Here is a 25,227-nt window from a genome sequence, read left to right as displayed (position 1 = left end):
CTGCAGCAAGGCTCCTCCTAGCCCTAGAGAACACATCACCCCTGCACTCCTGTCCTTCGCTGGCTTCCGATCCACTTTCCAAGGCGATGTGCACCACCCACCATGCTCTCCACAACTTAGTACCCGAATATCTGCAGCTTAAACCTACACACTACAGGCCTACCAGTAGCCTTGGATCAGGTGCATCACTTCTCCTCACCATTTCAGTGGTAGAATCGACCAGAATAGGGGCTCCTTTTTCTCAAAGTGACCACTATCTGGAACTCTATCCCATTCACCATCTGCCACATAGATCCTCACCTCGCCTTCAGGAAAGCTTTCAAAATGTGGCTCTTCCCTTCAACATCCTCAGACTCCATCTCCTTGGTGAAGTTATCATCCCCTTACAGGAATGCAACTGCTGCAGAGTCGACGACAAGGTGGGACATAGCCCCCCAGAATGCATCTCAGTCTGGCCTTATGTGGAGCTCTGCAAGACCGTTCTAGCGTCGTTGGAATGTCAAGCACCCATTACAACAGAACATAGCTGTATCCCGCCCCGGCGCATCCACTGCCATACATCTGCAATAAACACTACTCTACGTCACCCACCCAAACATCACCATCTCCAATAGAATAAAACGGAGTCCCACACCATTCGGTCCAGCTGTACACAATTGCTCCCAAGACCATCTGTCACGGGCCCAACCTCTCATCTGACATCTATGGGGTGCTATTGGGGACCTAGCCACTCCTTACCTTTTGTGCTGGCTAAAAATGCATATTCCCATATTAGAAATCCTTCCTTCACATCTGACTAAAAGGGCGTTCATCCCCACAGCTCTTTGAGGCCATATCAATGCAGTAGGTACTATGCAAATGCCATATAACCTAACATTTAGGAAGGTTCATTGATGTAAAGAAACCTAAGCGTGCATTCAATAAAACTCGCTTCTAAAGCTAGTACGCTTATATGGGAGTTTCAGTCATTGTCTATTAACTTGATGGTGTGGCACTCTTCGACTTGTGTTCTGCCTTTACCTAATCTGTGAAAAGGAATTCACTATTCATGCGCTAGAGTTAGAACCTTGCTTTTTGATATTTTTTTTTTTTTGGCTAGACCCTGGGATGCCAACAACCTGTCCACATAACCATTGTAGGAGAGGTGCCCTGCCTCCAGGTGACCGTCCAGCGGAATGGTTGGTCATCTTATGCTAGTTCTACTAGCCTTGCATAGCAGTTTTGATAGTCGTGCAAGATTCATCCTCCCATGGCTCAGGACTGTTTGTTAAATTCTTTTTCATATCTTTTGGTTCCCTCTTCGAGGAAGATGAGAAGCAACAAAATCCGTTAGACCGTTCGGTTCCTTTTAGAGTTTATCTCTAATCCATCTAGTTTGGAGGACCTGGCTACTTGTCTTAAAGAAGCTAGTGGCCTCGGTACCTCCCCAGAGGTAGAATTTGACACTCCAGATCTAAAGGCACACCCTAATGCGGCCTATAGAACGGTCCTGAACAGGGTAGTTGAATATATGGGCTGGGGACATCGTGAAAAAGACATCTCAGGATGACCTGTCTAACACCCTAGCAAAGGTCCCATTTAAAAAGCCTGTGTTGACCTTTCATTCAGCTTTAAAGAATCCCATTTTAGAGAACTGGCAAGAGCCCGACTCATCTGAAAGGTACAGTGAGCAAAAAGCGTGTGCTGCAAACTGTCATCTCAGAACAGGTTATCATGCCATGTTCTTTCTGGAGAGGAGTGCCTGCTACCTTTTTTTAAAATGACTCTTCCCCCACGCCCTGACCCCCTACTGATCCACACCTCCCCCCATCCCTGCTGTTAAGGAGTTGGTGAAGAATTGCAAGCCGCAGTCTGAAGATCCTGATTTTCTGTCAAGGTACCCTACTCCGGAGAGTTTGGTAGGACAGGCGGCTACTTCCACTCAAGGCAGTGGTTTATCTGACATCCCCCAAACCCCCAGATAGGGATGGCAAAAAGTACGATGCCTTACCACAAAGTATTTTCTGCTGGAAGCATGGCTTTAAAAGCCATTATTGCATTTTGTGATTTAGCAAAATATTCGTATACCCTATCAAATACAATCACACAGGCCACAGACAATCTCCCTGAAGGTGAGATGAGAAGGGTTCTACAATCTCATCAATAATGGCAACGAGGCCTTTTCGGTACAGTCGAGCTTGGGTGCATCTGATGGCATCGGCCGGTGTATGGCCTCTAGTGTGGCGAGTTTTTTTGCATGGTTACGTAAGTCTGGATTCGCCACAGACGTCCAATCAAGGCTACTGGACATACCCTTTGATGGGTACAATCTCTTTGGCCCAAAGGTAGATGACCGCTTAGAACAGCTGTAAGCCTCTAAAGCTGCTGCAAAATCGTTGGGTGCAGTTGTCAATTAGCCACAACAGCGAGCCTGTAGAGGACGTTCCTTTTAGATATTACTCCTTTTGGCCAAAGAGGAAAACGACCATTCGCCCAGAGAGCCAAGGAAGATTCACGCGCGCTCTAGGTATTGTGGAAGAAAAACTGCCCAAGCACCCACCTCTTCACTGCCCTCTGCCACTGCCCCCTGCCACTGCCCCAAGGACTCCGGTGGGAGGTGCAATGGCCCAGCATCTGCAAGAAATGCATTACATTACTCAAGATGCATAGGTCCTCCAGACGGTGGCTCAAGGGACCGGTCTCCCATTTCTAAAGGACCTCCAGATTCTCCCCACGCGAGCAATTCCTTCTATAGATTATTTCTCTGTAGAAAGGTGCAGTGGAAAGGCTACCTGTGACGCAACAATACCAAGGTTGGTTCACCTAATTTCTGGTTACCAAGAAAAACTGAGGCCTGTGGTGAGTCGCAGTCCTCAGTTTTTCTTGGATCTGAGACACTTGAACAAGTTCTCAGAACAGACAGATTCAAGATGGTCACTTTCGCAGAGTCTACAGGCATTTTAGGATGCTTACTTTCATGTACCTATACATCCCAAGCACAGAGGTTTGCCATTGCCAGTTTTCATTATCCGTTTCGAGTACTGACTTTCTGGCTGACCTCTGCCAAAGGGTCTTTATCAAGTTGATGGCGGTGGTGGCGGCAGAATATCTAAGGAGAGGTGGGATTCACATCTTTCCCTACCTACACGACTGGCTGTTCAGAGCCTGTTATCCAAAACATGCTCTGGAACATCGCCACAGCACCCGCCACTCTCCACAAACTGGGCTTCTCCATCAACTTCAAGAAGCCCAGGTGACACCTTCCCAGAAGCTCTAATTCATTGGAGCAGTCCTGGACGTTTCCTTGGGGAAATGTTGTAGTACCACATTAAATGTATAACCCTTTGTAAAAAAATAAATACTTCTTGACAAACTTGGCTACTTGCATTTATGGCTTCCAATGTAAGCAGAAATCTCACACACTGGCTGACATGACGTCTTTTTGTTTAAAATATTAAGGAAGCCAGCTGCAGGTACTTGGTTACTGTAATTGTTTGATAGCTATTGTAGTATTTAGCTGTGTGGGTATGTGGTTGATGTGATACTTTAAAAAAAAAAAAAAAAAAAAAAAAAAAAATTGGGAGTGCACTCTTCCAATACTGTTGTTCCCGCCCTCCTCCTTTGGGCCAAGGGATGAAGCAGCTTCTTGCTGCAGAATCCTCACCCCACCTTTTGATTTGTACTGCTCCCAACTGCTTTACTGCCCAATTTCGTCCTCTGAAGTAGGTATAACTGGTTGTGACGGCCCCTTGATGCTTCTGGGTTTAGCATGCTTCATAAATGGATATATGTGGTGCAACATTTAGAAACCCAAGTAATGGATATGACCCAAACCAGTGCTATGTTGGGGATTGCTTGCAGTTAGTCCTTTTTGGCCTGAGTGTCGGTTTGAGGCCGATTGGAAACGCTGGGGTTAATCAGACACTCTTGCCCCAGCCCCATCGTCTGGCATCCCTTTCTTTGCAAGAATAGCACACTCCATCACCACAGAAGTGTGCCCGCACCAGAGTAATTTAGTGAGATTTGAGAATCTGTCTGCCAACAAACCTGAGGTGAAATTGGCACCAGTGGTTTTAATATACATGTAGGTCTTCCTGGAGCCATGAGCAAAATGTCCATTCTTCCTGGAGCCTTTACTTGGCTAATGAGGGGGAATCTTGAGTCAGCTCCTCGCCCCTCAGCTTCAACCTCTGAAATGTACACAGTGTAGAGAGTGGGAGGGAGACTACAAGGTGGAAGACAGTCCGTCCGTCCGTCAGTCAGACGGACGGACGGTCGGAGGTCGGTCGGTCTGGATGGATGGATGTCGGTTGGTCGGGAGGGGGGGGCGGAAGGCGGGTATGAGGATTACAGCTATGGGGGAGCAGTGGTCGGTGAGACTAGGGGGCGTACAGGAATGAAAGTGGGGCATGGAGGTGGACACGGCGATGGACAGTGGGGGGGGCGAGTGGTGACGTGGCAGGAGGGATGCAAGGGTGTTGAAAATGGAATCTGCAGAGGGCCATGTTATGAATGATTGGAGGAGGCCATGTTGTGCCTATTATGCTCCTTTCATAGAACGGCCTAGCCACGAACACATTGCAGGTGAACCTTTTGAGATTACCCTCTGCCCCTGCAAGCACGAACACCATCCAAACTCGCAACCACTCCCACAAGCTTTTCACTCCCAGTCCTCCAGCAACCATCTGCTCATCCTCCCTCTCAGGCCAGGCCTTGAGTAGCAAACCAAGCAGGATACCTTCTGTATGCACATACCCCCGTTTGCCCATACCACAAGTCCCCTAGTCACAAGGTCCTTCAAAACACAGGTTCTTCACTCTATTTTCCTCTCCGCCCCTTAGAAACAAGTATTCAAAGAAGCTACTTAAATGGCTTGAGTGTCTTTATACGGGCCACTTTACATTACATGTGATGTTGCTAGCCATTGGATTTTGAATTTCTCATATCACACTGGAATTTTACAAAATCCAATGGCATGCCTTTTGACTGCCCCTGCTTATGATGCATAAGCTATTGAATGATATTTCAGTTTTTGTGTTCTCTGAATACCTGTGGCCTACTAGATCGGCCGAGAAATCTTTATGCAGGGTTCAGTATTCTGACATTCTAATGTGTGCCCTATACTCTGTTTAAGACGTCCATAACTTGCATGTCCAGCTTAAAAAAAACGAGATGAAGGCTGCCCTCCGTTTTAAAATGCTTTTTCGATATCTCCTGCTTTTAACTTTTTTTTACTACCTTACCCATAATATTTTTTCAGTGACTCGATGAGTTACAGTGCTCAAAGAATGTTGGTTGCCGGATTCCATGCCGATTTTAAAAACATACATGGAACTCCAGCCACTCGCGCTTCTGATTCGCTGTTGCTAGAACAGCAATGAAGAAATGCTGTGAGTAAAGCAACCTGCTTGTTAATTGTCCGGTGGAAGGTGGGTCTGGCAATGTGCTACTTTCTGAGCTAGTTTGGCTGTTTGCATACAACCACGTAATACATGCATTTTCCAATGAGCGATTCCATGCGCTCTTCACTCGAAGTAGATTATAATGTCCATCTTTGTTAGGAATATTGGCCTCAAATTTGTACTGTGCTGACCTTTTTTTGGAGAAGTTTTGATGTGCAGTCTGCTCAGCTTGTCCTTGATTTTGGACTGTGAATCTGACGGCTTCTAGCCACCTTCATTCAGATTGTCTCCAGTGTATGTGATTTCTTTCTGAGCTTGGCGCACACTAAACTTGCATTTTTATTTCCAGTGGTCTGGGTTTTGCCGCCATTCAGGTGCAATGATGGGGTCGGAAAACCCCTGTCCGCTGAACCCTAGCTGCAAGATAATGACGTTTCGTCCCACCATGGAGGAGTTCCAGGATTTTGGGAAGTATATAGCATACATCGAGTCTCAGGGAGCACACCGGGCTGGACTTGCCAAGGTTGGTATGATGGAGAGCCTGTGCAATGGGCTGGGCTCCCTAAGATTGTCATAGGCAGGGCACGGTCCTCGCCAAGGTTCGTTCCTCTCTGCCTGCCAGACGTGCACCTTGGCTCTCTTCACCACTTTTCCCATAATGTACACTACACTATTTCACTCCAGTGTTGCTGAAAAAATGGGGGTGGGGCAGGGTTCTACTTGAGGCCTTATCAGGCACATAATCTGTGAGTAAGAGCACCCTGTTATTTTACTTACTGAGTACCGTTATGTTGCAGTAGTGCTGTTGGGAATCTGTACCCCCTTTCCAGCTTGCATGACCCTCAGTAAAGTACTCTTCCATCATTCTGCCCTGTGATCCTATATGCCTTTCGTTCTCGGTTTGGCATTATTCTTCATGCATAAGTGCCACTCTGATGTAGTAGTGTTTCATTGACTTTGACCAATCGCCAAGTTAGGACTTGATACTTCTGCCTCCTGGTTTGGCAGCAGGTAATGAATGCGGTTTGCCTGGGTGTCTTTTTTTTTTTTTTTTTAACCAGTGTTTAATATGGAGTACTGGTGACTCAGTAATTTAAAATAATCAAAATACATAGGCAAATGAGATCTATAAAAGCAATAATTTGAGTTGTGGGGGAGGGCGGAAGTGGTGTGACTTGTTTTTAATGTATGGTGTATTTAGTGTTTTAGGGTACAGTAAATGTAGGATGTTTCCCCACCACCAAATCACAAACTTACGGGGTTGAGATTCAAAGATCGTGGACTAGATGCAACAGTTGATGGGGCAGGTTATAGTGATATTGCAGGATTGTGGTCCTCGGAAGGTTGGTTTTTGGGTTGACTGCACTTCGGATGCTTCATTTTTATTTCATCCAAGTGATTCAGTTTTCAAGATTTGTGCCTTCTCCGTTTTTTATTTTGTTTTATTTGACACTGCTGAAGCTTCCTGTGCCTCTGTTCGTGAGGCCTATTAAAGACTGGTTCTGACTAGTGAAGCTAGAAGAACCCAGTATGCCCATGTCAGGACATTCTCCCAAGATTGCTAATGGCTGTTAATTATGGCCATCACCTTCCCTCAGTGAGGTCAAGTTCCACAAACTCATGCCGTGGAAGGACGCTATTTCAAAGGGCATTGATTAATTTGCTGAAATTCATATTTTAAAGACTAGACAGCAACCAGTCTCACACTTGCATTTTATTTTTGGTTGGTACCATGCATTTGTTTGCTTTGCCTCGGTAACCGTGACTTAGGTCTTGCCAGTGGTATACGCTATTTATTATTTCCCTTGCAGGTTATTCCTCCCAAGGAATGGCGGCCTAGGAAGACCTACGATGATATTGATGATATGGTGATTCCGGCACCCATTCAGCAGGTGGTCACTGGCCAGTCTGGACTCTTCACTCAGTACAATATACAGAAGAAGCAGATGACTGTTGGAGAATACAGACGTTTAGCAAACAGTGAGAAGTGAGTATATGAATGATAAGTTGTGTTCTCAGCAGCAGTGAAGTGCGTGTGGAAGGGAAATATTGAGGTTTTTTTTAATGTAATGATATTTTTCAGAGGTTTGACTATTGTACCTGAAGTGAAACAATGAGCAAATATCGCCAGGTTACCCAACTATGCCAAAGGATTAATAGTTTCATTTAAGGGCTCTGCCCCTAAACTTTGACAGAACAAGCATGATTGTCGACACTGCAGGGTCTTTGCTGTTCACACAAAAAAGCTGATTGAAAGGCAATATTTTAACTGTCCATGGGCAGTGGTGTACCTCCAAAAACCTAAATGGTGAAAAGGACCTTTTTCAAAGTATTGCTCACAGCTAATTTCTGTAAGAACCATTCCTGTTGAATAGCAAAGCGTGGGCCTTGCAGTCTTTTTAGATGGCTTTCCTTACCCTGTATTGTTGCTCTTTACAATGGGTGTGGTGTGTGCAGGGCCGGCCTTTGGGCAGGGTCTGTCGGGACGACCGCCCAGGGTGCCGTAAATCCCCAAGTTGCGACTAGCCCCCCCGCTACGCCGTGTCGGGGGAGTTTTTCAAGGGCTCCTGGGTTTCAACGGAGCAAGGTGGTTTTCATTCGAATGGAGCACTCCTGCTAATGCATGAGCACCCTATTCCAGTGATCTACACCCGGCTCCGGAGCGGAGAGTTTAAAAAAGAAAATAATTGGCGTCGCCCATCTCCTCTCGCATTGATCAGGGACTCAAAGAGGGGGATGCCAAATTTTTCTTAAACCGCCCGGGGTGCTGCTGCTGGCAAGGCCAGCACTGGGTGTGTGGTACATGTGGCGAAAAATACCAACCTGATTAGGAGGAAGAAGTGGTGTCAACCTAATGTCCTCGTCCTGCCCTGTAATTTATGTGCATTGTCGCATTCTGTTTTACAGCTGAAATCTTCTCGCAGGCAGGCTCCTAACTGGTGAGCCACATGAAATGACTCCTTATTAGAGCTTGTTGCTATACAAGCTCCTCTTTCACCCTAGTGTGTACTCGGTCTGTCCCTGCATGCAACTAGGATTCATAAGGCTTTGGCCTTCACCCAACATTCGGCGTCCCGTTCACCTCACCGGTTCCAAACCAATTCCATACTACTTTAGATCTTTCAAAAGTTTAACCAATTAATGTTCCGATTTATTCCAAGAAAGGATTGTGCCAGATTTTTTTTCTGGTCCTTCCCACATTGATATCTTTTACATAACGTTCTGGCAATGTTTTTTTATATTTCATTCGCAATGCAATGTTCAGTACAGCACATGTTTTGATTTGTTTCTGTGACCAAAAGTTTATACTAAACGCCACACGGACAATGTATTTGTGGCCCAAAGAAACACTCTACTATGCAGACAACACATTGTATTCTAGTGTTATCATTTCCAGTTACAAGATTCATGTTACAATAGAATGTTGATCTCGTGGCTAATTTATTTTCCACGACCTTAAAGTAAAAGGCTATGGTACAGGTTTTGGTGATTTGATGTAGCCATTATGAAGTATTGCATATTAGTGTTACTGCAAGCTATTGAAGTCCTTTTTTTTTTTAAATTTTTGTGCATTTTTCAGGTACTGTACTCCACGCCATCAAGACTTTGATGACCTGGAACGTAAATACTGGAAGAATCTGACTTTTGTGTCTCCTATTTATGGAGCGGACATTAGTGGCTCGCTATATGATAAAGTAAGTGAGAATTCTACATTTGCAGCTCAAACACCCATCACTCCTTCTTGTTTCCTTCAAAATCTGTAAAATATTTGGGATTACTGGTTTGCATGTCGCTGCCTGCACTCCACAAGCTCATTAATGGAACATTTTATTGAGCAGTATGAGGATTTCAAAACAAACGGAAAAGAAGGCTTATTGGTGCTGCTTGTTCTGTGAGACTGAGGATGTTACCCTTTTGTTGTCTTTGATAATGTGTACCGGTGGACTGTTTGTGTTCACCCGAGCTTCCACTTGCCTTTTTACAATTAGCATGTGAAAATTGGGGGCTTTTTTAAAAATTAGGAATTTGCAGGACAGCTGGATACAGCTTGAATGTACTAGTTGACTGTCAAACTGTACTTTCTTCGTACAACTTAATTCACTTATAGGAATATCTGTGAGGAATAATTTGGTGGTACCGTGCCTCCGCTACATCTAGCGGAGGTGAAGTTGTAGTGCACCCAACTGGAGAGTCACCCGACGAGGGACTTGGTAGAAAAATTAGCTTCATTTAGGCAGTGATTATTAATTAAATCATTCATAATCGTGTAGGAAAAGGTGCCTGACGGTGCCAGTGAATGCATTATGTCTGAAGAGAATGCAGTGTTGGTGAAGGATATTGGATGGCTGCAAACTTATTTTGTTATTCTTATTCTTCCTTCAGAAATGCTGAGTTTTTTTTTGCATTATGCTCGTTAGACACTTTAATACCTGCATCTGTTGGATTCTGTTAATTTTTGGATCACTTATTTTGAATCTCTGGAAGGAACCCGGTGCTAGGGCAGGAGCTCCTGACAGTAATAACTCGGACATGAGCATCTATCCTCAGCATTGAAGTATTTAAAATCGCAAAGATCTTAAACATTCATTCACTGTTTTACATGTTAAATGATTGTCATTCACCTTTATGCCTAGTTGGTAGCTTGCAGCGTTTGACCACTAGAAGGAAAACATTTTGAAAAAGGCACAGTGTGTGGCTTATTGGCTATGGGCAGTGGATAGATACATTGTACGTAGTGATCAGAAAGCATTACTTACTGCCACTAACTTTCCTTCCATTTGTAGGGGCTTTGCTGTTTTGGGATCCTTGGTTGACTCTGGTGCTTGTCATGGATTTGTTTGTCTTGCGTAGCATGTATCCTTTGGCTCCCTTATCAATTCTGTTTGCCTTTAGGGTATTGATCAGTGGAACATTGGCAGCCTGAACACATTGTTGGACATGGTGGAGCACGAGTGTGAAATTATCATTGAGGGTGTAAATACTCCCTACCTCTACTTTGGCATGTGGAAGACAACCTTTGCCTGGCACACTGAAGATATGGATCTTTACAGCATAAACTACCTTCATTTTGGGGAACCCAAATCCTGGTGAGTGTCGGGCCTGGCCATTCTCTGAGCTAGAATACTTTCCAATAAAGCCTGCCTCTTACCGGATCTTCTTGAGTTCAACCACACCATTCCCTGTAAATGTCGAAAAATGACTTGTACCCCCACTATGCTTAAACATTATGCATTCCAAGCTGTACTCCTACCTATCCTCACCCTTACCCTTACAAGCACCTTTGTCACCCAACAATCTTGCTTCTACCACATTTACGCTGCCCTTGTGTGGATACTGAGTGGTGAATCTGCAAGCTTTGCTGTTGTGATCTTTTCATTTCTGAAGTGGGAGCAGAGGGCGTGCAAACTGTCTGCATTGCAGGTTAACCAGAGTGATGGTCAACCCAAAAGTCAAAGGTGGATCGGTACCTTATGTTATGTTTGACAGATTGTACGTCAGGGTACTCTAGGGTGAACGCGATTTAGTCCTTTATTGATATCCATGGAAGAGCAGGACAAGTTTCTGAATTGGTGAGTGCTAAACTGATTTCGATTCTGTCAGGTACCCAGCAATAACTGTAGGTCCCAATGTTCAGATGGAATCCAAAGTCAAACACGTGGCTTCACTTTGTTATCACTGAAGGGGAATTCAGAAAGAAAGCCGAATGTTCAGGTTCGTGCGTTTGGATGTCTTGGGTAAATTCTTACAGCTGCCAAGCAACTACAGGTTTCGAAATTAGGATTGGGTAAGCATGAGCTGAAAGCAGCTCCTGGGTATCCAGCATTAACCAGTGACCAGGAGCTACCACTTAGGAACTAGGAGCTAGTACATAGCATTCCACATTTAATGTCCACAGAACATGCAAACAGCCCTTCAGATAAGGGGTGTATTGCCAACTCTTACTCCCTAAGAATTGACCAATACACCCCAAAAATAAAAACGGGTAGTAAAAATACCAGCCCCCCCAAAATAATAGGGAAAGGCCATGTAGAATTTTACATCCCTGATTTTACCCTCACATCTCCATGGATATGTTTGGTACGTAGTACCACAGAAAAACGACTACTTTAACTGCCTGACTGGAAGAAGCAAACTTTTAATGTGCAGGAATTACACGGTGCGAAGAAATTCATATTAAAAACTGTTTCAAGTAAAACATATTTTTATTACCTTTTTTTAAAAATAATCTCATTGGGAATTGGATTAACATTTATAGTCCCATTTTAAAAAATGGGGAGTAAAATACTCCCATTTCCAAATCTGATCTTCGGCAATGGCTGCAAACATATCATTCTGTCTTTTTATTTATAGTTCCTTATGCTTTAAATGTTGTATATATGTGTCATCATGTTACATTCTCAAAGGTCTGTTGGGCATCAGTTGGCCTGGGGTGCCAAATTTAGCTCCTGGTAGCTGCTGATATCCCACTAACCAGGCTCTTCTAGGCTACAAGACTAATAGCCCCCCGCTTCCCTCAATTGCGACCCCTTAAATGTGAGGGTCTAGGAGTAAGAGACAGAAAAAGGTGGCATGTTTCTTGGCAAAGTGTTTGTGGGGTTTTTTTTGTAATCCATCTAAGAAATGAAACTGTTAGTATGTCCAAAGTAATGTTTGCTGTCCTGTGTCCAAATCCTAACCTGTCCCTTACAAGCTAAACTAAACATAAGGTGAAAAGGGAATTGTCTCTTGGTTGTCTACCTGCAGCCCTGCTTTGCAGTTCCAAAACGGCGTAGCAAAACAAAGGCTCCACAAGACTCAAAAGGGTTGTTTCCCTTTCCCCAGAGTCTTTCCAGTTTAATCCAACTTCGTATCTGTGTCTTTAACAGTTGAGATTAGCCTTTCTTACCTGACTCCTAGGTCCTGCAACAATGAAGAATGGTCTGGACACCATTCAAGCATGGTTGAGGGTTCCAAACCCTATTCTCAGAACCCCCCAGCCCCCTTCTCGCGTGATCTCCTGCCAAGATGGGCACTTGTACGCAACTCTTTCTCTGGATTCACTTCCACCCAGTGCCTTGGTTTACTCTCCTGCCAAGGTCTATGAATATTGCTTCTGTATACAAAGTTCATGTTACCCACTCTTACTGATCGGGGATGCTCCACTTATGTGGGTCGCAGACCCTCTTCTCTTGATTATACGTTCCCTTGGCATGATTTCCCTTTTTTCACCGCTTTGGTTTACTCTCCTGTCAAGGTCTTTGTCACTTTTTTATATGCACAGTTCGTATCCTGCTTTGTTACTGGTGGGGATTTGCCTTCCTTCTATGGGTTCCAGATCCCCTTTACTTGGTTACTCTGTCCCAGCGAATATTGCCTTTCTGCTTCTAGCCCCTTGTGGTGTCTGGGTTTCCCCAGCCCTCTGATTAGCCCCCCTTGTATCTGTAGGGTCCTGGCTTTCACGTTCTGGCTGTTCATGGGTCTCCTAAGGGCTTCAGCGGTTCTCCTGGCTTTTCTGTACCTTTCTGGTGGGTCTGTTGCATGCCGGCAGCTTCGGTTACCAGCGGGCGGCTTGCCTCGCCTCTGGTCTGCCTACTGTATCGCGGTTTAACATTTATTTTGTGTAACTTGAAGGCCCTCTGAATAATGCACTGATTGTTGTCACTCAGATTTGATGCATTTCACTCTATGGAAATTCTGGGTTATAGACTCATTCCCCCTGGCATACATAGTTTTATTTCCTGGTGGATAAAAAAAACAAAGGCCTGTCCTCCCCTGATTTTACTGGGAATGGTGCAAATGGATGAAGGGCTATTGCACCCATGTTGTGAAGCTACCCTGTTCTGCATCCTAGATTAGAAGCTGTCTGCATGAGCTGGCCGCAGACAAAACCTCTACTGCTCGTGATGGGAGCCTCCTTGGACATATGCAACTGCCCCTAGTTGGAAAACAAAGCAGCATTAGGCCTAACCACATTTATTTTCCCATGGTGAAAAAGGTTTCCCATTGAACACTGGACAGACTTGAATCAAATGAGAAACCAGTTTGGGACTAAGTGATGTAGATGTGCCTTTTTGTTGTTTTGGGGTAAAACTGAGCAGTAATTTTGAAATCATTCTACTGACAAGGCGGTCCCACAATTCAGAAAAGTGTACATCTTCCATGGCCGAGGCATTTCAGAAATGAAAAGTTGAATTTATTTACGGTAATCATGAAGGAAGGCAAACAAAAGTGATCTGAATATTTGAATGAGGATAATGGGTGGTTCATATCTGGGTAGAAGTCTTGAGTCTAAAGAGGACCACTTGTAGTGGGAGAATTAGGGTTGGGCTGGGGAGCCCGTTTGTGTCTTACCAGGACAAGCGGGGATTCCTGCGGAAATGTCGCAAGATGCGTTTTGGTATTTTAATTTCTTTGCTAAATCGCACTCCACTGTGAGACCCTGCAGCACCAACCGAATCTTTAGCTGGACTGGTGGATTCTTTTTCCGTGTTGCTGGGATGCCCCTTGTGCGTCCCTTTATTTTCTCTTGACTTGCCTTGCAGAACACATGTTCTCAAGGGTAGAGGGGGATTTTCATCCCGTTTTACATTTCATCTAGAGTCCAGCACCACCCCACCTTATGTGGAGTCCTGGGGAGATACTGCTATCCCCTTTTTCACTGTTCCTATAACATTTCTGTTGGTGACATGCTTACTATTGTGGCTGGTGGCAGTGGACAGCTTAATTGGGTTTTTTGTTTTTACTTGCAGGCTGTCACACCAGCGGCGGTAATGCATAGAAGGGTCAACATTCTGCTAGAATGGTAGTTTCTTTCTTTGCTTTTTTTTTTTTTTACTGTGCTTGTCCGTTCTTGGTCTGTTAGGGAGAATTCTCAGACATTTGCTAATTCCTCTCTTCCTTGGAGACCCCCAGCAACTTTGCTGGATTTTGAGGATTTGAATTTTTAATCTGTAGGGGGGGGAGACCCTTTATTTTATGTGATTTTGGTTGTGGAGTCTGACAAACTCCATAGGCATCATCTTGTCACACTGCACCTCTAGTGCAATGACACAGGGATGTCTTTCAGATTTCCCCCAGGTTTAAATACCTTCTCTTGGATAAACTACTGTTTCCAAGAGCAGTCAAGTGAAATGGACTTTACTTACGTTTGTAACTTTCTAGACCCAGCACACACTATCTTACAATAGGGTGCTGGAGGGGTTACTTAGTATCCCCTTTGTCTAGCTTCTCATGCAACATTTTTATATTACCCTTTCCTCGATGAGTGGCAGTGGTTTACTTTTAACTACCGTGGTGTGCATTTACCGCGGGCTGCGGTTGCAGCTGAAGTAAAGCACCCAAGGGTGCCATCTTTGTCAAATTGGCCCCGGTCTTCTTTTTTTGCCATTTCTTTGTGGAAAGGTCCTTCCTTAAATTTGCCTTTGTTTGAATCTTTGTGCAACTCCCCTACAGCTCACATTGACCCCTCTTGAGATAAGCCTGGCTGCTCAACACGCGACCAACCTGTGTAGTACAAGCTTATACCAAAGGTTGGGTTCCTATTGCCAGGAGGTCACGGTTGTTGTAGTGCACCCAAAGGGTACTGCATACAATCTTGCCTAAAACCGGCCCAGCCCGAATTGGAAACAGAAGATCCGACTCCCAAGGGCAGATCAAAGCACACAACTGCGCCTATGGAACAACCCCTTTTTAGAAAGATCTCCGACCATACTACCAGAGGACATCCTTCAACATGAAATTACATCTGATTTTGAGGCAGCTCCTTAAGACGAGCAGGCAGTTTTTGAGTACGATCCCGAAGGAGGGTTATAACTGCATTTTCCAGATCCATCTGTCTTGGGCCTGCAGCAGACGACTCAAACGCCCTCCTTACCATCCACATCAATGGACAGGGAGGGAGGTGGTTGTCCCACCACAATAGCCGCTCATAAATCCCCATTCATTATGGTCTATGCACGTACACTCCACTTTCCAATCTCACTTACGGCAACTAGATGCTAGGCTTCCAATGCCTCAGGCTCCATCAGTCCCACTGTTGCAAAGCCCGCAGATTACTCCTCACCAGAAGGCTACTTCTGATACCTTACGAAACCAGGGCGCTCGCCCCAGAAGTGCAATCACCAGCTAAACCTCCCCCCCCCCCCCCACCCCCCCGGCCCCCCCCCACCTCCAATCCCCTAGAGCATTTAGTCCTTGATGGAGGGAGCAGGAAGGAGAGCTTGATGACTCGGACCAGGACCTTGCCCCAGAGGACACCCTTTCCAGTGTCTCCTTCTCCAAGGAGGGCGGACACTTTGGGATACAGACTCAGACCAGGATGCACAGAGTAGTCCGGCCCAGCCATCTCCCCAGATGACATAGGCGCATTCCATGGCATGATGGCTAAGGCCTGCCAGGAATTCGGCCTTACTCCAGAGGAAGAAAATGACTTTCTTGTTCGATCACATGGGGGAAAAGGAGAGGCTGTTTTTTCAATCCCAATACTAGATCATATTGTCAGGTCGTATGGGCGATGCAGAGGTAACTCTTTTAATCTTCCGGTTTGCTGAACACATCCTGAAATTCCAGATCACTAACAGGCAAAACCCCTGCTAAGGCTCTCATGATGTGCCCTTTCACTACCCCTGCAGCCAAACGACCCCCTTGAGCCTCAAAAATTCCTTCCTGATCTCCCTCCTCACCCTGCACTGTGCATTGCGCTCTACAATATTATGACCCAATTTATCATGGGATTGTGTAAAGTAAGCCATGACATTCCAAGTATAATATGTAACTGGGGTGCATCTATGAGTTCAAAGACCATGTCTTCACTATATCCCTCTCCAATCCTCTTTCCCAACTGACCAGTTATTTGTGTAATCAACCCCGAGGTAATGTGTGTGTGTGTGTGTGTGTGTGTGTGCGTGCAATCTACCGCCCGTACCTGCTCTTAAACCCCCTTCTTAACTACAGACACTCCCCGTTTACCTGCCAATATCCATAAAATTCCCAGTAGCTCCTGAGTCGATCACACACGAACCTCCACACCTAAGCTTACCTTCCCAGATCAAGGATACATTGGGGTGATATGTGGTACCTCTGTCTGAATAGTATGAGCCACAAGTTGTCCTCTTCTAGCAATTGGCGGGAATCTCTTCGGTGTGCATGGGCATCTCCCTATAAAATTGTCGCCACAGTATTATCACAGATTTTCCTTCCCGCACTTGACCCCTTAACTCTCTCACAGCCTGATTTATTCTTGTTCACTCACTCATACTCAAAACCCTACCCTCAGTGTTTTGTTTTTCTGACCTCTTGCCTAATCTAACATCCAGTTGGATGACTAAAGAAATCAAGTCTTCACTTCAGGTGGGTCGCTTTGCTATTGTTGCTAATGCATCCTTTAGATCTTCTCGTGGCATCCTATAACAAATTGAAGCTCTTTTCCTCAGGCCATCCACTCTCCAAAACAAATGTCCTGAACTGAGTAATCTAAACCACTAACTCTCGATTTCCTTGACTTAATTCTAGTAACTCCCCATGACGTCCCCCTGTCAAACATCTTACCAAATTTAGTTTTAAAATCCATCCAACTATGTAACTCGGCAGCTCCCTTCTCCACCAAAGGAACCGACCATGCAGCCTCTTCTCCCATTGGATAAGAAATCAAGAATGCAACCTTGGAGGTTCCAGTGGGCAAAGACTCTGGTCTACACATAAAGTGCAATTCACATTGCATAATGAATGACTTGTATTTCCTTAGATCTCCGCCAAATCATTCTGGACGCGCTAATGGAATGGGAACTAAAGATATGCCTAGAGAAATAACAAATGCAGAATCGTCTACTGTCCTAGTCTCCTGATCACTTCTTGATAGGACTCTTAAATCGCACACAAGTTACTCACTCTCTAGTGTACTGCTACCTTAGCTCCAATAACTATTTTGAACCCAAAGCTCCCCTCCAATACCTGCTGCCTATGCTTTAAGGCTGATAGGCTTGTGAATTGTCTCTGGCAGAAGACTTGCTGAATCTTTCTCTTTTCATGTAGAAACATATACTACTGGATTATTCACTGGTTGTTGTTTCTGCTGCTTCTTGCCTTGAAGATAATTACGTGTTTTTGTTTTGAAAAAATGAAGAAATGGAACTATTGCCTCCAGTTCATTTACACGTTTTTCTCCAAACATATTTGCAACTTTTAACATTGCACTGCCTTGCACTTCTGATTCAGCAGAACTCTACTTGCTGTCTGCTGTGCGGACGAGAACTTCAAATGAAGATAATATTGTCTTTCGCTGTTCTGCCGGCAGTATGTGTTTAGTCAAAATACTTCAGATTTCTTTCTATCAAACTGCAACGAACAAAAAAAGCGAGACGCGCGGGCAATGTTATCAGGTCCCTGTTAGGGTAGGTACTGTCATGAAAGGTATCACTTCATAAAATGTTCAGTATGGGTTGAATGTTGTGTGCTTTAACATTGCATTAGGTTGACCAGCATTCCATCACTGTTAGTTACTGTGGAACATAGATCCTGCATTACTCAAAGGTTCTATGTTCCAGGGGAGTGAGGGAAGGAGTTAAAGAGGACAGTTGTGCAGCCTCCTGCCAGGGGTCGTTATCAGCGTAGTGAATAAAGGACTTGAACGACATTACTGTCTCTGCCTGTGTTACTTCCCTACATAACAGTTGGCGACGAGGAAGAGGATCGAACCTGCCAGACGACCCCCGGCACATTCATGCGGTTTCCCTGGTGTGGAAGGCCACCGCAGCGACTGGAGCTCGCTGGAGACCCGAATTAGAGGCCAGCTGCTCGCATTGTCACAGCGGTAGCGCTGCGAGCGGACACCCGACCTGGACCTGCACAGAGGAATAAAGGTAGTTGCCGACCCCAGGCTATCCCTCATGTGTGCATTTTGTCTGCTGGCCTGAAGGCCTGCGTTTTGCATGACACGATTGTTATTGTTTGAAAGTACCGCCAGCTCGCGAGTACCTGGTGAGGAGAGACAATGTCACAGCTGCCAGTGTTGCTTGTAGCCGCCGCGGGTTGTCCCAGCCTTGGAAGGTAGAACCCGGTGACGCGGCCTCTGCGGATATCAACACTAGTACGCCAGCATGCATTGGAAAAGCGGACCCAACGACGTGGCGGCCATTTTTGTTTTCTTGTGACTTCCGTATTTCGGCGCTACGCAGCAGTACGCTGATTCTCACGTACTTTACCCGCTCCACACTGGACAACTGTTGCTTGCTTCGGATGCTGGGAGTAGGTGTTTTCATGGGAACATGGCAAATGTGCCTGCACCAGTGTTCTTTTTGCCAGTCCCTGGTGAGCCCAGAGTGCGCTGGGTGGACTGGAAGGAAGACTTCCACAAATATGCGCTGGCTGTCTTTGGTACCAATTATTCCAATGAGCGCAAAGAGGCGCTGCTGTTCCATTGTTTAGGGACGGCAGGGCAGGAGGTTTTGAGAAAACTGCCAGAGCCCATAGACATGCCGGATGCAGGTCCATATGAGAAGTTTTAGCAAAACTAGACAAATATTATAGGGTTGAGGAAAATATTATTCTGGAGAGGTACAAATTTGCCACCAGGTGTCAGAAGAATGGAGAGAGTATCGAAGATTTTATTACGGCTTTGAGGGGGCTGGCAGTTAAGTGTAGGTTTACCCACTGCCAGGATGAGCACCTACGGGATCAATTGATGATCAAATGTAACAATGACAACATCAGGAAAGAATTGTGGAAGGAGAGGGATCCCACTTTGGATAGAGCAATCGAGATTGCAAAGATGGTGGAACATACTGACAAGTGCATAAAGGTGCTCCAAGCAGACAATCGGACAAGCATTGAGAAACCCAAAATAGAGGAGTGTGAAGATGCAATCCAGAAAGTCTCAAAAGTTGCCCAGAGAATGAGTTCAGGAACTCCAAGATGCTCTATGCAGCCTGGTAAAAGGTTCGAGGATCGACAGGAGAGCAAGCCATCAGCTGGCAGGGGCTGGAATAGTCAATGGGTACCTTCAAAAGACAACAGAGGATTGACTAGGGAATCCAATTCCTTCAAGGGTTTTAGAGAAGCTGGATCACCTAGAGGTCCCCCAGCTAGGAGGTGTTACAGATGTGGGAGCTTATCACATTTTGCATCTGACAAGGATTGTTTCGCAATACATATTATATGCAATGATTGTGGCATGAGAGGTCATATTGCCAGATGTTGTAAAAATTTTAATTCTAGTTCAGGTCAGGTGTTTGATGTCAGTACAAACAATGAGCATGAATCTTATAGTGAGATTGGTAGGGAAGTTGTGTTTACTGTGAATGCCATTGATGGGGGGGGAAAGTGAAAAAGAAAAAGCCTTATGCTATTGTGCTAATTCGAGGAATACCCATATCGGTGCTCATGGATAGTGGGGCGGATTATACACTGATAAGTGTGCAAGTGTGGAAGGAGAAGTTCAATTGTTGTACCCTGTGGGAGAACTGTGTCAGAGCGAATGCATATGGTGATATACCCATAGAAATTATAGGGTGTTTTAATGCCGAACTGCAGTTTAAAGATAGGAAATCCACAGGTACCATATATGTTACCAATAAAGGGGGAGAGTTGCTTTCATGGAGTGACCAGGCTGAGTTGAAAATCAGACTTGAAGCGAGTCATCCTGAGCAAGTTTTGTCTGTGAGGGGTGAGAATATCACAGATGTACAAACGAAAAAGGGTTCCAACAAATTGGGATGCTTGAAAGGGTTTGTCCATAAAATCCGGTTGAAAAGGGGGGCAGTGCCGAAAATTGCAAAATTGCGTACCATTCCTCTAGCTCTTAAAGAAGGTGTAGAGGAAGAATTAAACAGAATGGAAAGTGAAGGAGTCATTGAGAAAATGGACGCCTCTGAGTGGGTTAGCCCCATTGTGGTGGTCAGGAAAACCAATGGATCGTTGAGACTATGCATTGACCTAAGACATCTAAATAGTATGGTGGTGGCAGACAGGTTTCCATTACCCAGAATAGATGATTTACTGGTAGGTGTGTCTGGCTCCAATGTATTCTCTATTTTAGACTTAAAATCTGCCTATCACCAGATTGAGTTACACCCTGGTTCTAGAGACCTCAGGGCATTCATCACACCCATTGGTCTGTTTAGATGTGTGCGCATGCCGTTTGGTTTAGTTTCGGCGGCAAGTGTGTTTCAGAACATTATGCACAGATTACTTGGGGAAGAAAAAGGAGTGATGTGCTAGCAGGATGATGTACTGGTGTGTGGCAGTGATGAGATGGAACATGATCGATGGCTGAAAAGAGTGTTACACATTTTGAATGAGGCTGGTCTCACTGTTGCTTTAGAAAAGTGTACATTGAAAGCCAACAAGGTAGTTTACCTAGGCCATGAGATTACGGGTGAAGGTGTCAAACCCAAAGAGGAAGCTATTGAAGCCATAAGAAGGATGGAAGAGCCAAAGTCAAAGGCAGATGTTTTATCATTTTTGGGTTTAGTTGAATTTTATGGCAAATTTATTAAGGGCCTATCAGACATGTCAAGGCATATAAGAATGCTCACTCGCAAGGGGTGGTTTTTAAATGTAGTGATTATTGCAGGAAGGAGTTTGAGATGATAAAGGAATCCATTGTCCATGCACCCATTCTGAAAACATTTGAAGAAGGGAAACGCACATTGCTTTTTGTTGATGCTAGTGATTATGGTGTTGGGGCTGTCTTCATGCAGGAAGACTCACTTGGTTTGCATACTGTGGCATTTGCTTCCAGGTCGTTGAAGGGGCCTGAAAGTATATATTCTGTTGAAAAAGCTCTTGCCTGTGTTTGAGGAGTTGAAAAGTTTAAAAGGTTTTTGTGGGGCAGGGAGTTTACGATCTGCACTGATCATAAACCATTAGTTGGTACCTTTACCAAATGTGGTTTGGAAGGTGCATCAAGGCGCATTATGAAGTGGGTCACTCTACAAGGCTTACAATTTACCATGCTCCATATAAGTGGCAAGGTCAGTGTGGTTGCAGATGCCCTGTCAAGGTCGGTTCACCGAGAAGGTCATACCAGTGAGGGCCAGTTAGTCCCAGAGGAGACTGCAGAGATATTTCGAGTACATGAGACTTTGAAGGAGGATGATTGGGACATTGCTTGTAGTGAAGATGTGGTTTACCAAAGGATACTGACACTGGTGAGGGAAGGCAAGATAAAGAATTACAATGGTGACATGGGTGGATTTTCTAGAGTGAAGGAGGACTTATGGACTCACGATAACTATCTGCATAGAGAACATCAGATGGTTGTTCCATGTGGAATGAGAACACATACAATAGATCTGGCCCATGTTTGGACATCTAGGCCTGGCTAGAACCAAAGGATTAGTGAGATCTGAATTCTGGTGGCCTGGTATTGACAAAGATATCGAGGAACAGGTTAAAGGGTGTTCGGAGTGTGTGGAAGGAAACAAAGGATTAAGTGTGCAGAAGGTCCCCATGATAATCAGGGAATGTCCCCGTGTCCCATGGGATGAAATTGCTTTGGATCTTTTAGGTCCATTTAACATTGGAGGTGCCAGAGATAGCTACTTATTGGTGGTTATGGATTTATTATCAAAATGGCCAGAAATGTGTACTTAAAGACATTTCCAGCAGTAGCATTATGAAATTCCTGGAACAGTTATTCTGGAGAGAAGGGTTTCCTAGGAGGTGTTTGTCTGACAATGGTTCCCAATTAGTGTCTCAGGAGTTCAGAGATTTCTTGGATAGGCATGGGATAGAACAAGTCAACACTTCCTTATATCATCTCCAAAGTAATGGGTGTGTAGAACGCTTCAACAGGACTCTTATGGAAGCTATTCGAATCGCGGTAGCTACTGGTGGGGATTGGGTGAGGGCAGTGATGGAACGGACGTTCCAGTATGGGATAACCCCTCAGTGTCACGGGTTTAACCCCGTTTGAGATGTTGAGAGGTAGAAAGCCCAATTCTCATTTGTGCCCGGGTTGGATGGGCAAATCAAAAATGGTTGGAGTGGATCTTGAAACAGTGAGAAGGGAAATGCTTGAATCAGGTGTCAGATCCAAAGAGCGATATGATCAAAAGAACTGCTGTAGAGAACTTAAAATTGAAGAGGGTGATTGGATTAAAATCAAACTTCCCACCAAGGTACGCAAAGGAGCCTCACTGTTTTCTGTGCCTAAACAAGTGGTGAAGGATTTAGGCTCTTCGGTATTAGTCAAGGGAGGTGGCATTTTGAATAAAGAGAGAGTGGCTCTCCAAATCGACCAACAAGAGTGTATGATGCAAGGAATATGTGTGGACTTAAGGTTGTGGACATCCTGGTGGTTAAATACACAGCACACCTATAAGTGGTGGGTTCAATTTAGCATCTTGCAAATTGTATATTTATAGTTGCCTGAAATCGATACAACTTCAAAAGTGTGTTCAAGGCGGGTTAGGATACTGCCATTTTATTATTCTACCCTAACATAAGAAATGTCATTTGCCACATTAGTTATTGTTTGTTTAAGGGGAGGAGGTGTTAGGGTAGGTACTGTCATGAAAGGTATCACTTCATAAAATGTTCAGTATGGGTTGAATGTTGCGTGCTTTAACATTGCATTAGGTTGACCAGCATTCCATCACTGTTAGTTACTGTGGAACATCGATCCTGCATTACTCAAAGGTTCTATGTTCCAGGGGAGTGAGGGAAGGAGTTCAAGAGGACAGTTGTGCAGCCTCCTGCCGGGGGTCGTTACTAGCGTAGTGAATAAAGGACTTGAACAACATTACTGTCTCTGCCTGTGTTACTTCCCTACATAACAGTCCCGTCCTCTAATGCACGCCCAACTGTTACGCTCACCTGGACCCCACAGGGGTGTCGATCGGACCCGGACAGCTGCGGTCTCCATCAACGTGATGCGTAGTGCAGAGATGACTGTCTGGACTGGCCCGCCTAGTCTTGTCTGCTGGACCCGAAGAAGTATTTTCCTGCAAGTGGAGACATGGATTAGCCACCTGTGGGTTTTAGTGATGGCCTCCCAACTGTTCTCGCTCTCCCCCACTAATCACCTCCAATATTCCCTTAGTAACCTCACCTTATGTTTGTAAAAGATGAGCTCTCCATCCTGCGTGTCTTGCAGGGGCGCGTAGATACCAGTTACTTCACTGGTTTGAAGGCGTTGGGAGAGTTCTGGTAAGCATTGACTCTGAAGTAGGGGTGTCGCGGTATTAGTTTTATGACGGTACAATAACCTTCTTGCGAAATGACGGTATATCATGGTTATCGCGGTACAGCAGGTGGAGTTAACTACTCTTAACAAATATTTTCTAAAAGGTCATAAATTGTCAGATTTATCATCACAAACAAAACCAGCCACCCAGAATTGGGCTTTTCAACATACTTTCCACCGAAATGCCACCCCTTGCTTCCACCAAACACACACGTGTGGAGAATAGGAGCGGGGGAGGGAGGAGCCTTGCTGCGACTGGCAAAGCAAACTGAATAGCTTCTCTTAAGTGGTCATTTAGGCTTTTAGCTCCCCCACTGGCTACTGGTGAAGATGAACATGTTGGCATCTTGATAACCTGCATGCCACAGATCAATGGATTCCGATGGTAGTATACGCTTGTGCGCACACACACATGCACACGCACACTCTTTAAGTTACAGCCTTTAGTTCACTTGAGGGCCAAAAGGTGTTCAGTAATCAGACATGTTACCCTTTGGTATGGCAGCAGGGAATACCCACAGAGATGATTAAATTTTGCAGTGTGACTTATATGTAAATTCAATGATAGAACCAGGGAAATCCCCCCCCCCCATTCTCATATGTTTAGAAAACAATATCCATTATAAATATATAAACCCCAAAGTAAACCCTTTTGCTTCTTGGCACTGTATTTACTCTTCCTATTGCTGACATATTGATTTTGTGTTAGGCACGTGTGGTTTATGGAATAGCATTAAAAAATGCTCCAATTGAAACTACTTGGCAGACAGTACATCCAACAGTGCAAGACCAAGACTGCACAGCACTTGCTTACTGCAGCCTTTCCAAATCAGATTGAAAAGCACACTTAACGGTATACCGGTATAAACAATGTGACGGTTATTATTGTTCAATTAAGTGGTTCACGGTATCTTTAATGGTATACCGTAATACCGTTACATCCCTACTCTGAAGTCCCAGGCGGGATTGGTAAGTATCAAGTTCAAAGAGTTCAATGTGCCCGATGTTCACTCTTGTCCCCTTCCTTCCTTAAGTTGCAACTGAGTTAGTGAGAAGGTCTCGTAGCTGCTGCTGGCTTTCAGGTAAGAGTATGTGTTACCCAACGCTGTCCGGTAACTATTGCATGCGTTAACGTGTTGTTTTTCTCCCTCTTTACAGATGCGGCATATGAGGATATGGAGAATAATACCGCTGGTGGTAAATCAGGTAAGTCTATGGTGGTAAGAGGTATTTGTTGATTCCCTTGGCTCACCTTGTTCTTGTGTCCCTAGGTGCCGGAGTACGGCGAAGAAATGATGGAGACAGTGCCGGATCGAAAGATGCTGTGAGAACTGGTGAGTATGGCGCTGTGCTGGAGCTGGCGAAGCGACGCGTGCAGGACTGATGTACTTTCCAGGTCGGGAGATGAAATGGATCCGGAATCAGGTGAGGAATTTGAAATAAGTTTGTTTTGTAACCTTGTCCTTTTTCTTCCTCTTTATTCTAGGACCTCCGGATTCGAGGTGGGCGTGGCAGAAGACTGGATGCTGGCTGCAGGCACGGGGGCGTGGCAGAAGACTGGATGCTGGCTGCAGGCATGGTGAGAGTCACGCTGCTGGATGCAGAATAACACGAAGCATGTGCTGCTGTTCGGGTGTGGTTTAAATAGCCTCCAAAGTAGTCCCAGGAAAGAAGTTCCCCAGG

General features: G+C 45.0%; 1 protein-coding gene across 3 annotated transcripts in view; it reads left to right on the top strand.

Annotated features, from left to right (window-relative positions):
* Positions 1 to 25,227, top strand: part of LOC138573535 (lysine-specific demethylase 4B-like) — a 2,173,569-nt gene that overhangs the window by 28,431 nt on the left and 2,119,911 nt on the right. For all 3 annotated transcript variants that reach the window (XM_069649346.1, XM_069649347.1, XM_069649348.1), the window contains exons 2-5: positions 5,731 to 5,904; positions 7,193 to 7,368; positions 8,962 to 9,076; positions 10,275 to 10,468. In XM_069649346.1, the coding sequence (XP_069505447.1) occupies positions 5,761 to 5,904; positions 7,193 to 7,368; positions 8,962 to 9,076; positions 10,275 to 10,468 (629 nt within the window). In that variant the 5' untranslated portion in view covers positions 5,731 to 5,760. The remainder of the gene's footprint in view (positions 1 to 5,730; positions 5,905 to 7,192; positions 7,369 to 8,961; positions 9,077 to 10,274; positions 10,469 to 25,227) is intronic.

The sequence above is a fragment of the Ambystoma mexicanum genome, chromosome 1p (genome assembly GCF_040938575.1).
Source record: "Ambystoma mexicanum isolate Mex_15411 chromosome 1p, UKY_AmexF1_1, whole genome shotgun sequence".
NCBI lineage: Eukaryota > Metazoa > Chordata > Amphibia > Caudata > Ambystomatidae > Ambystoma > Ambystoma mexicanum.
Note: the sequence above shows the minus strand (reverse complement) of the source record. Positions and strands in the feature narration are given on the sequence as shown.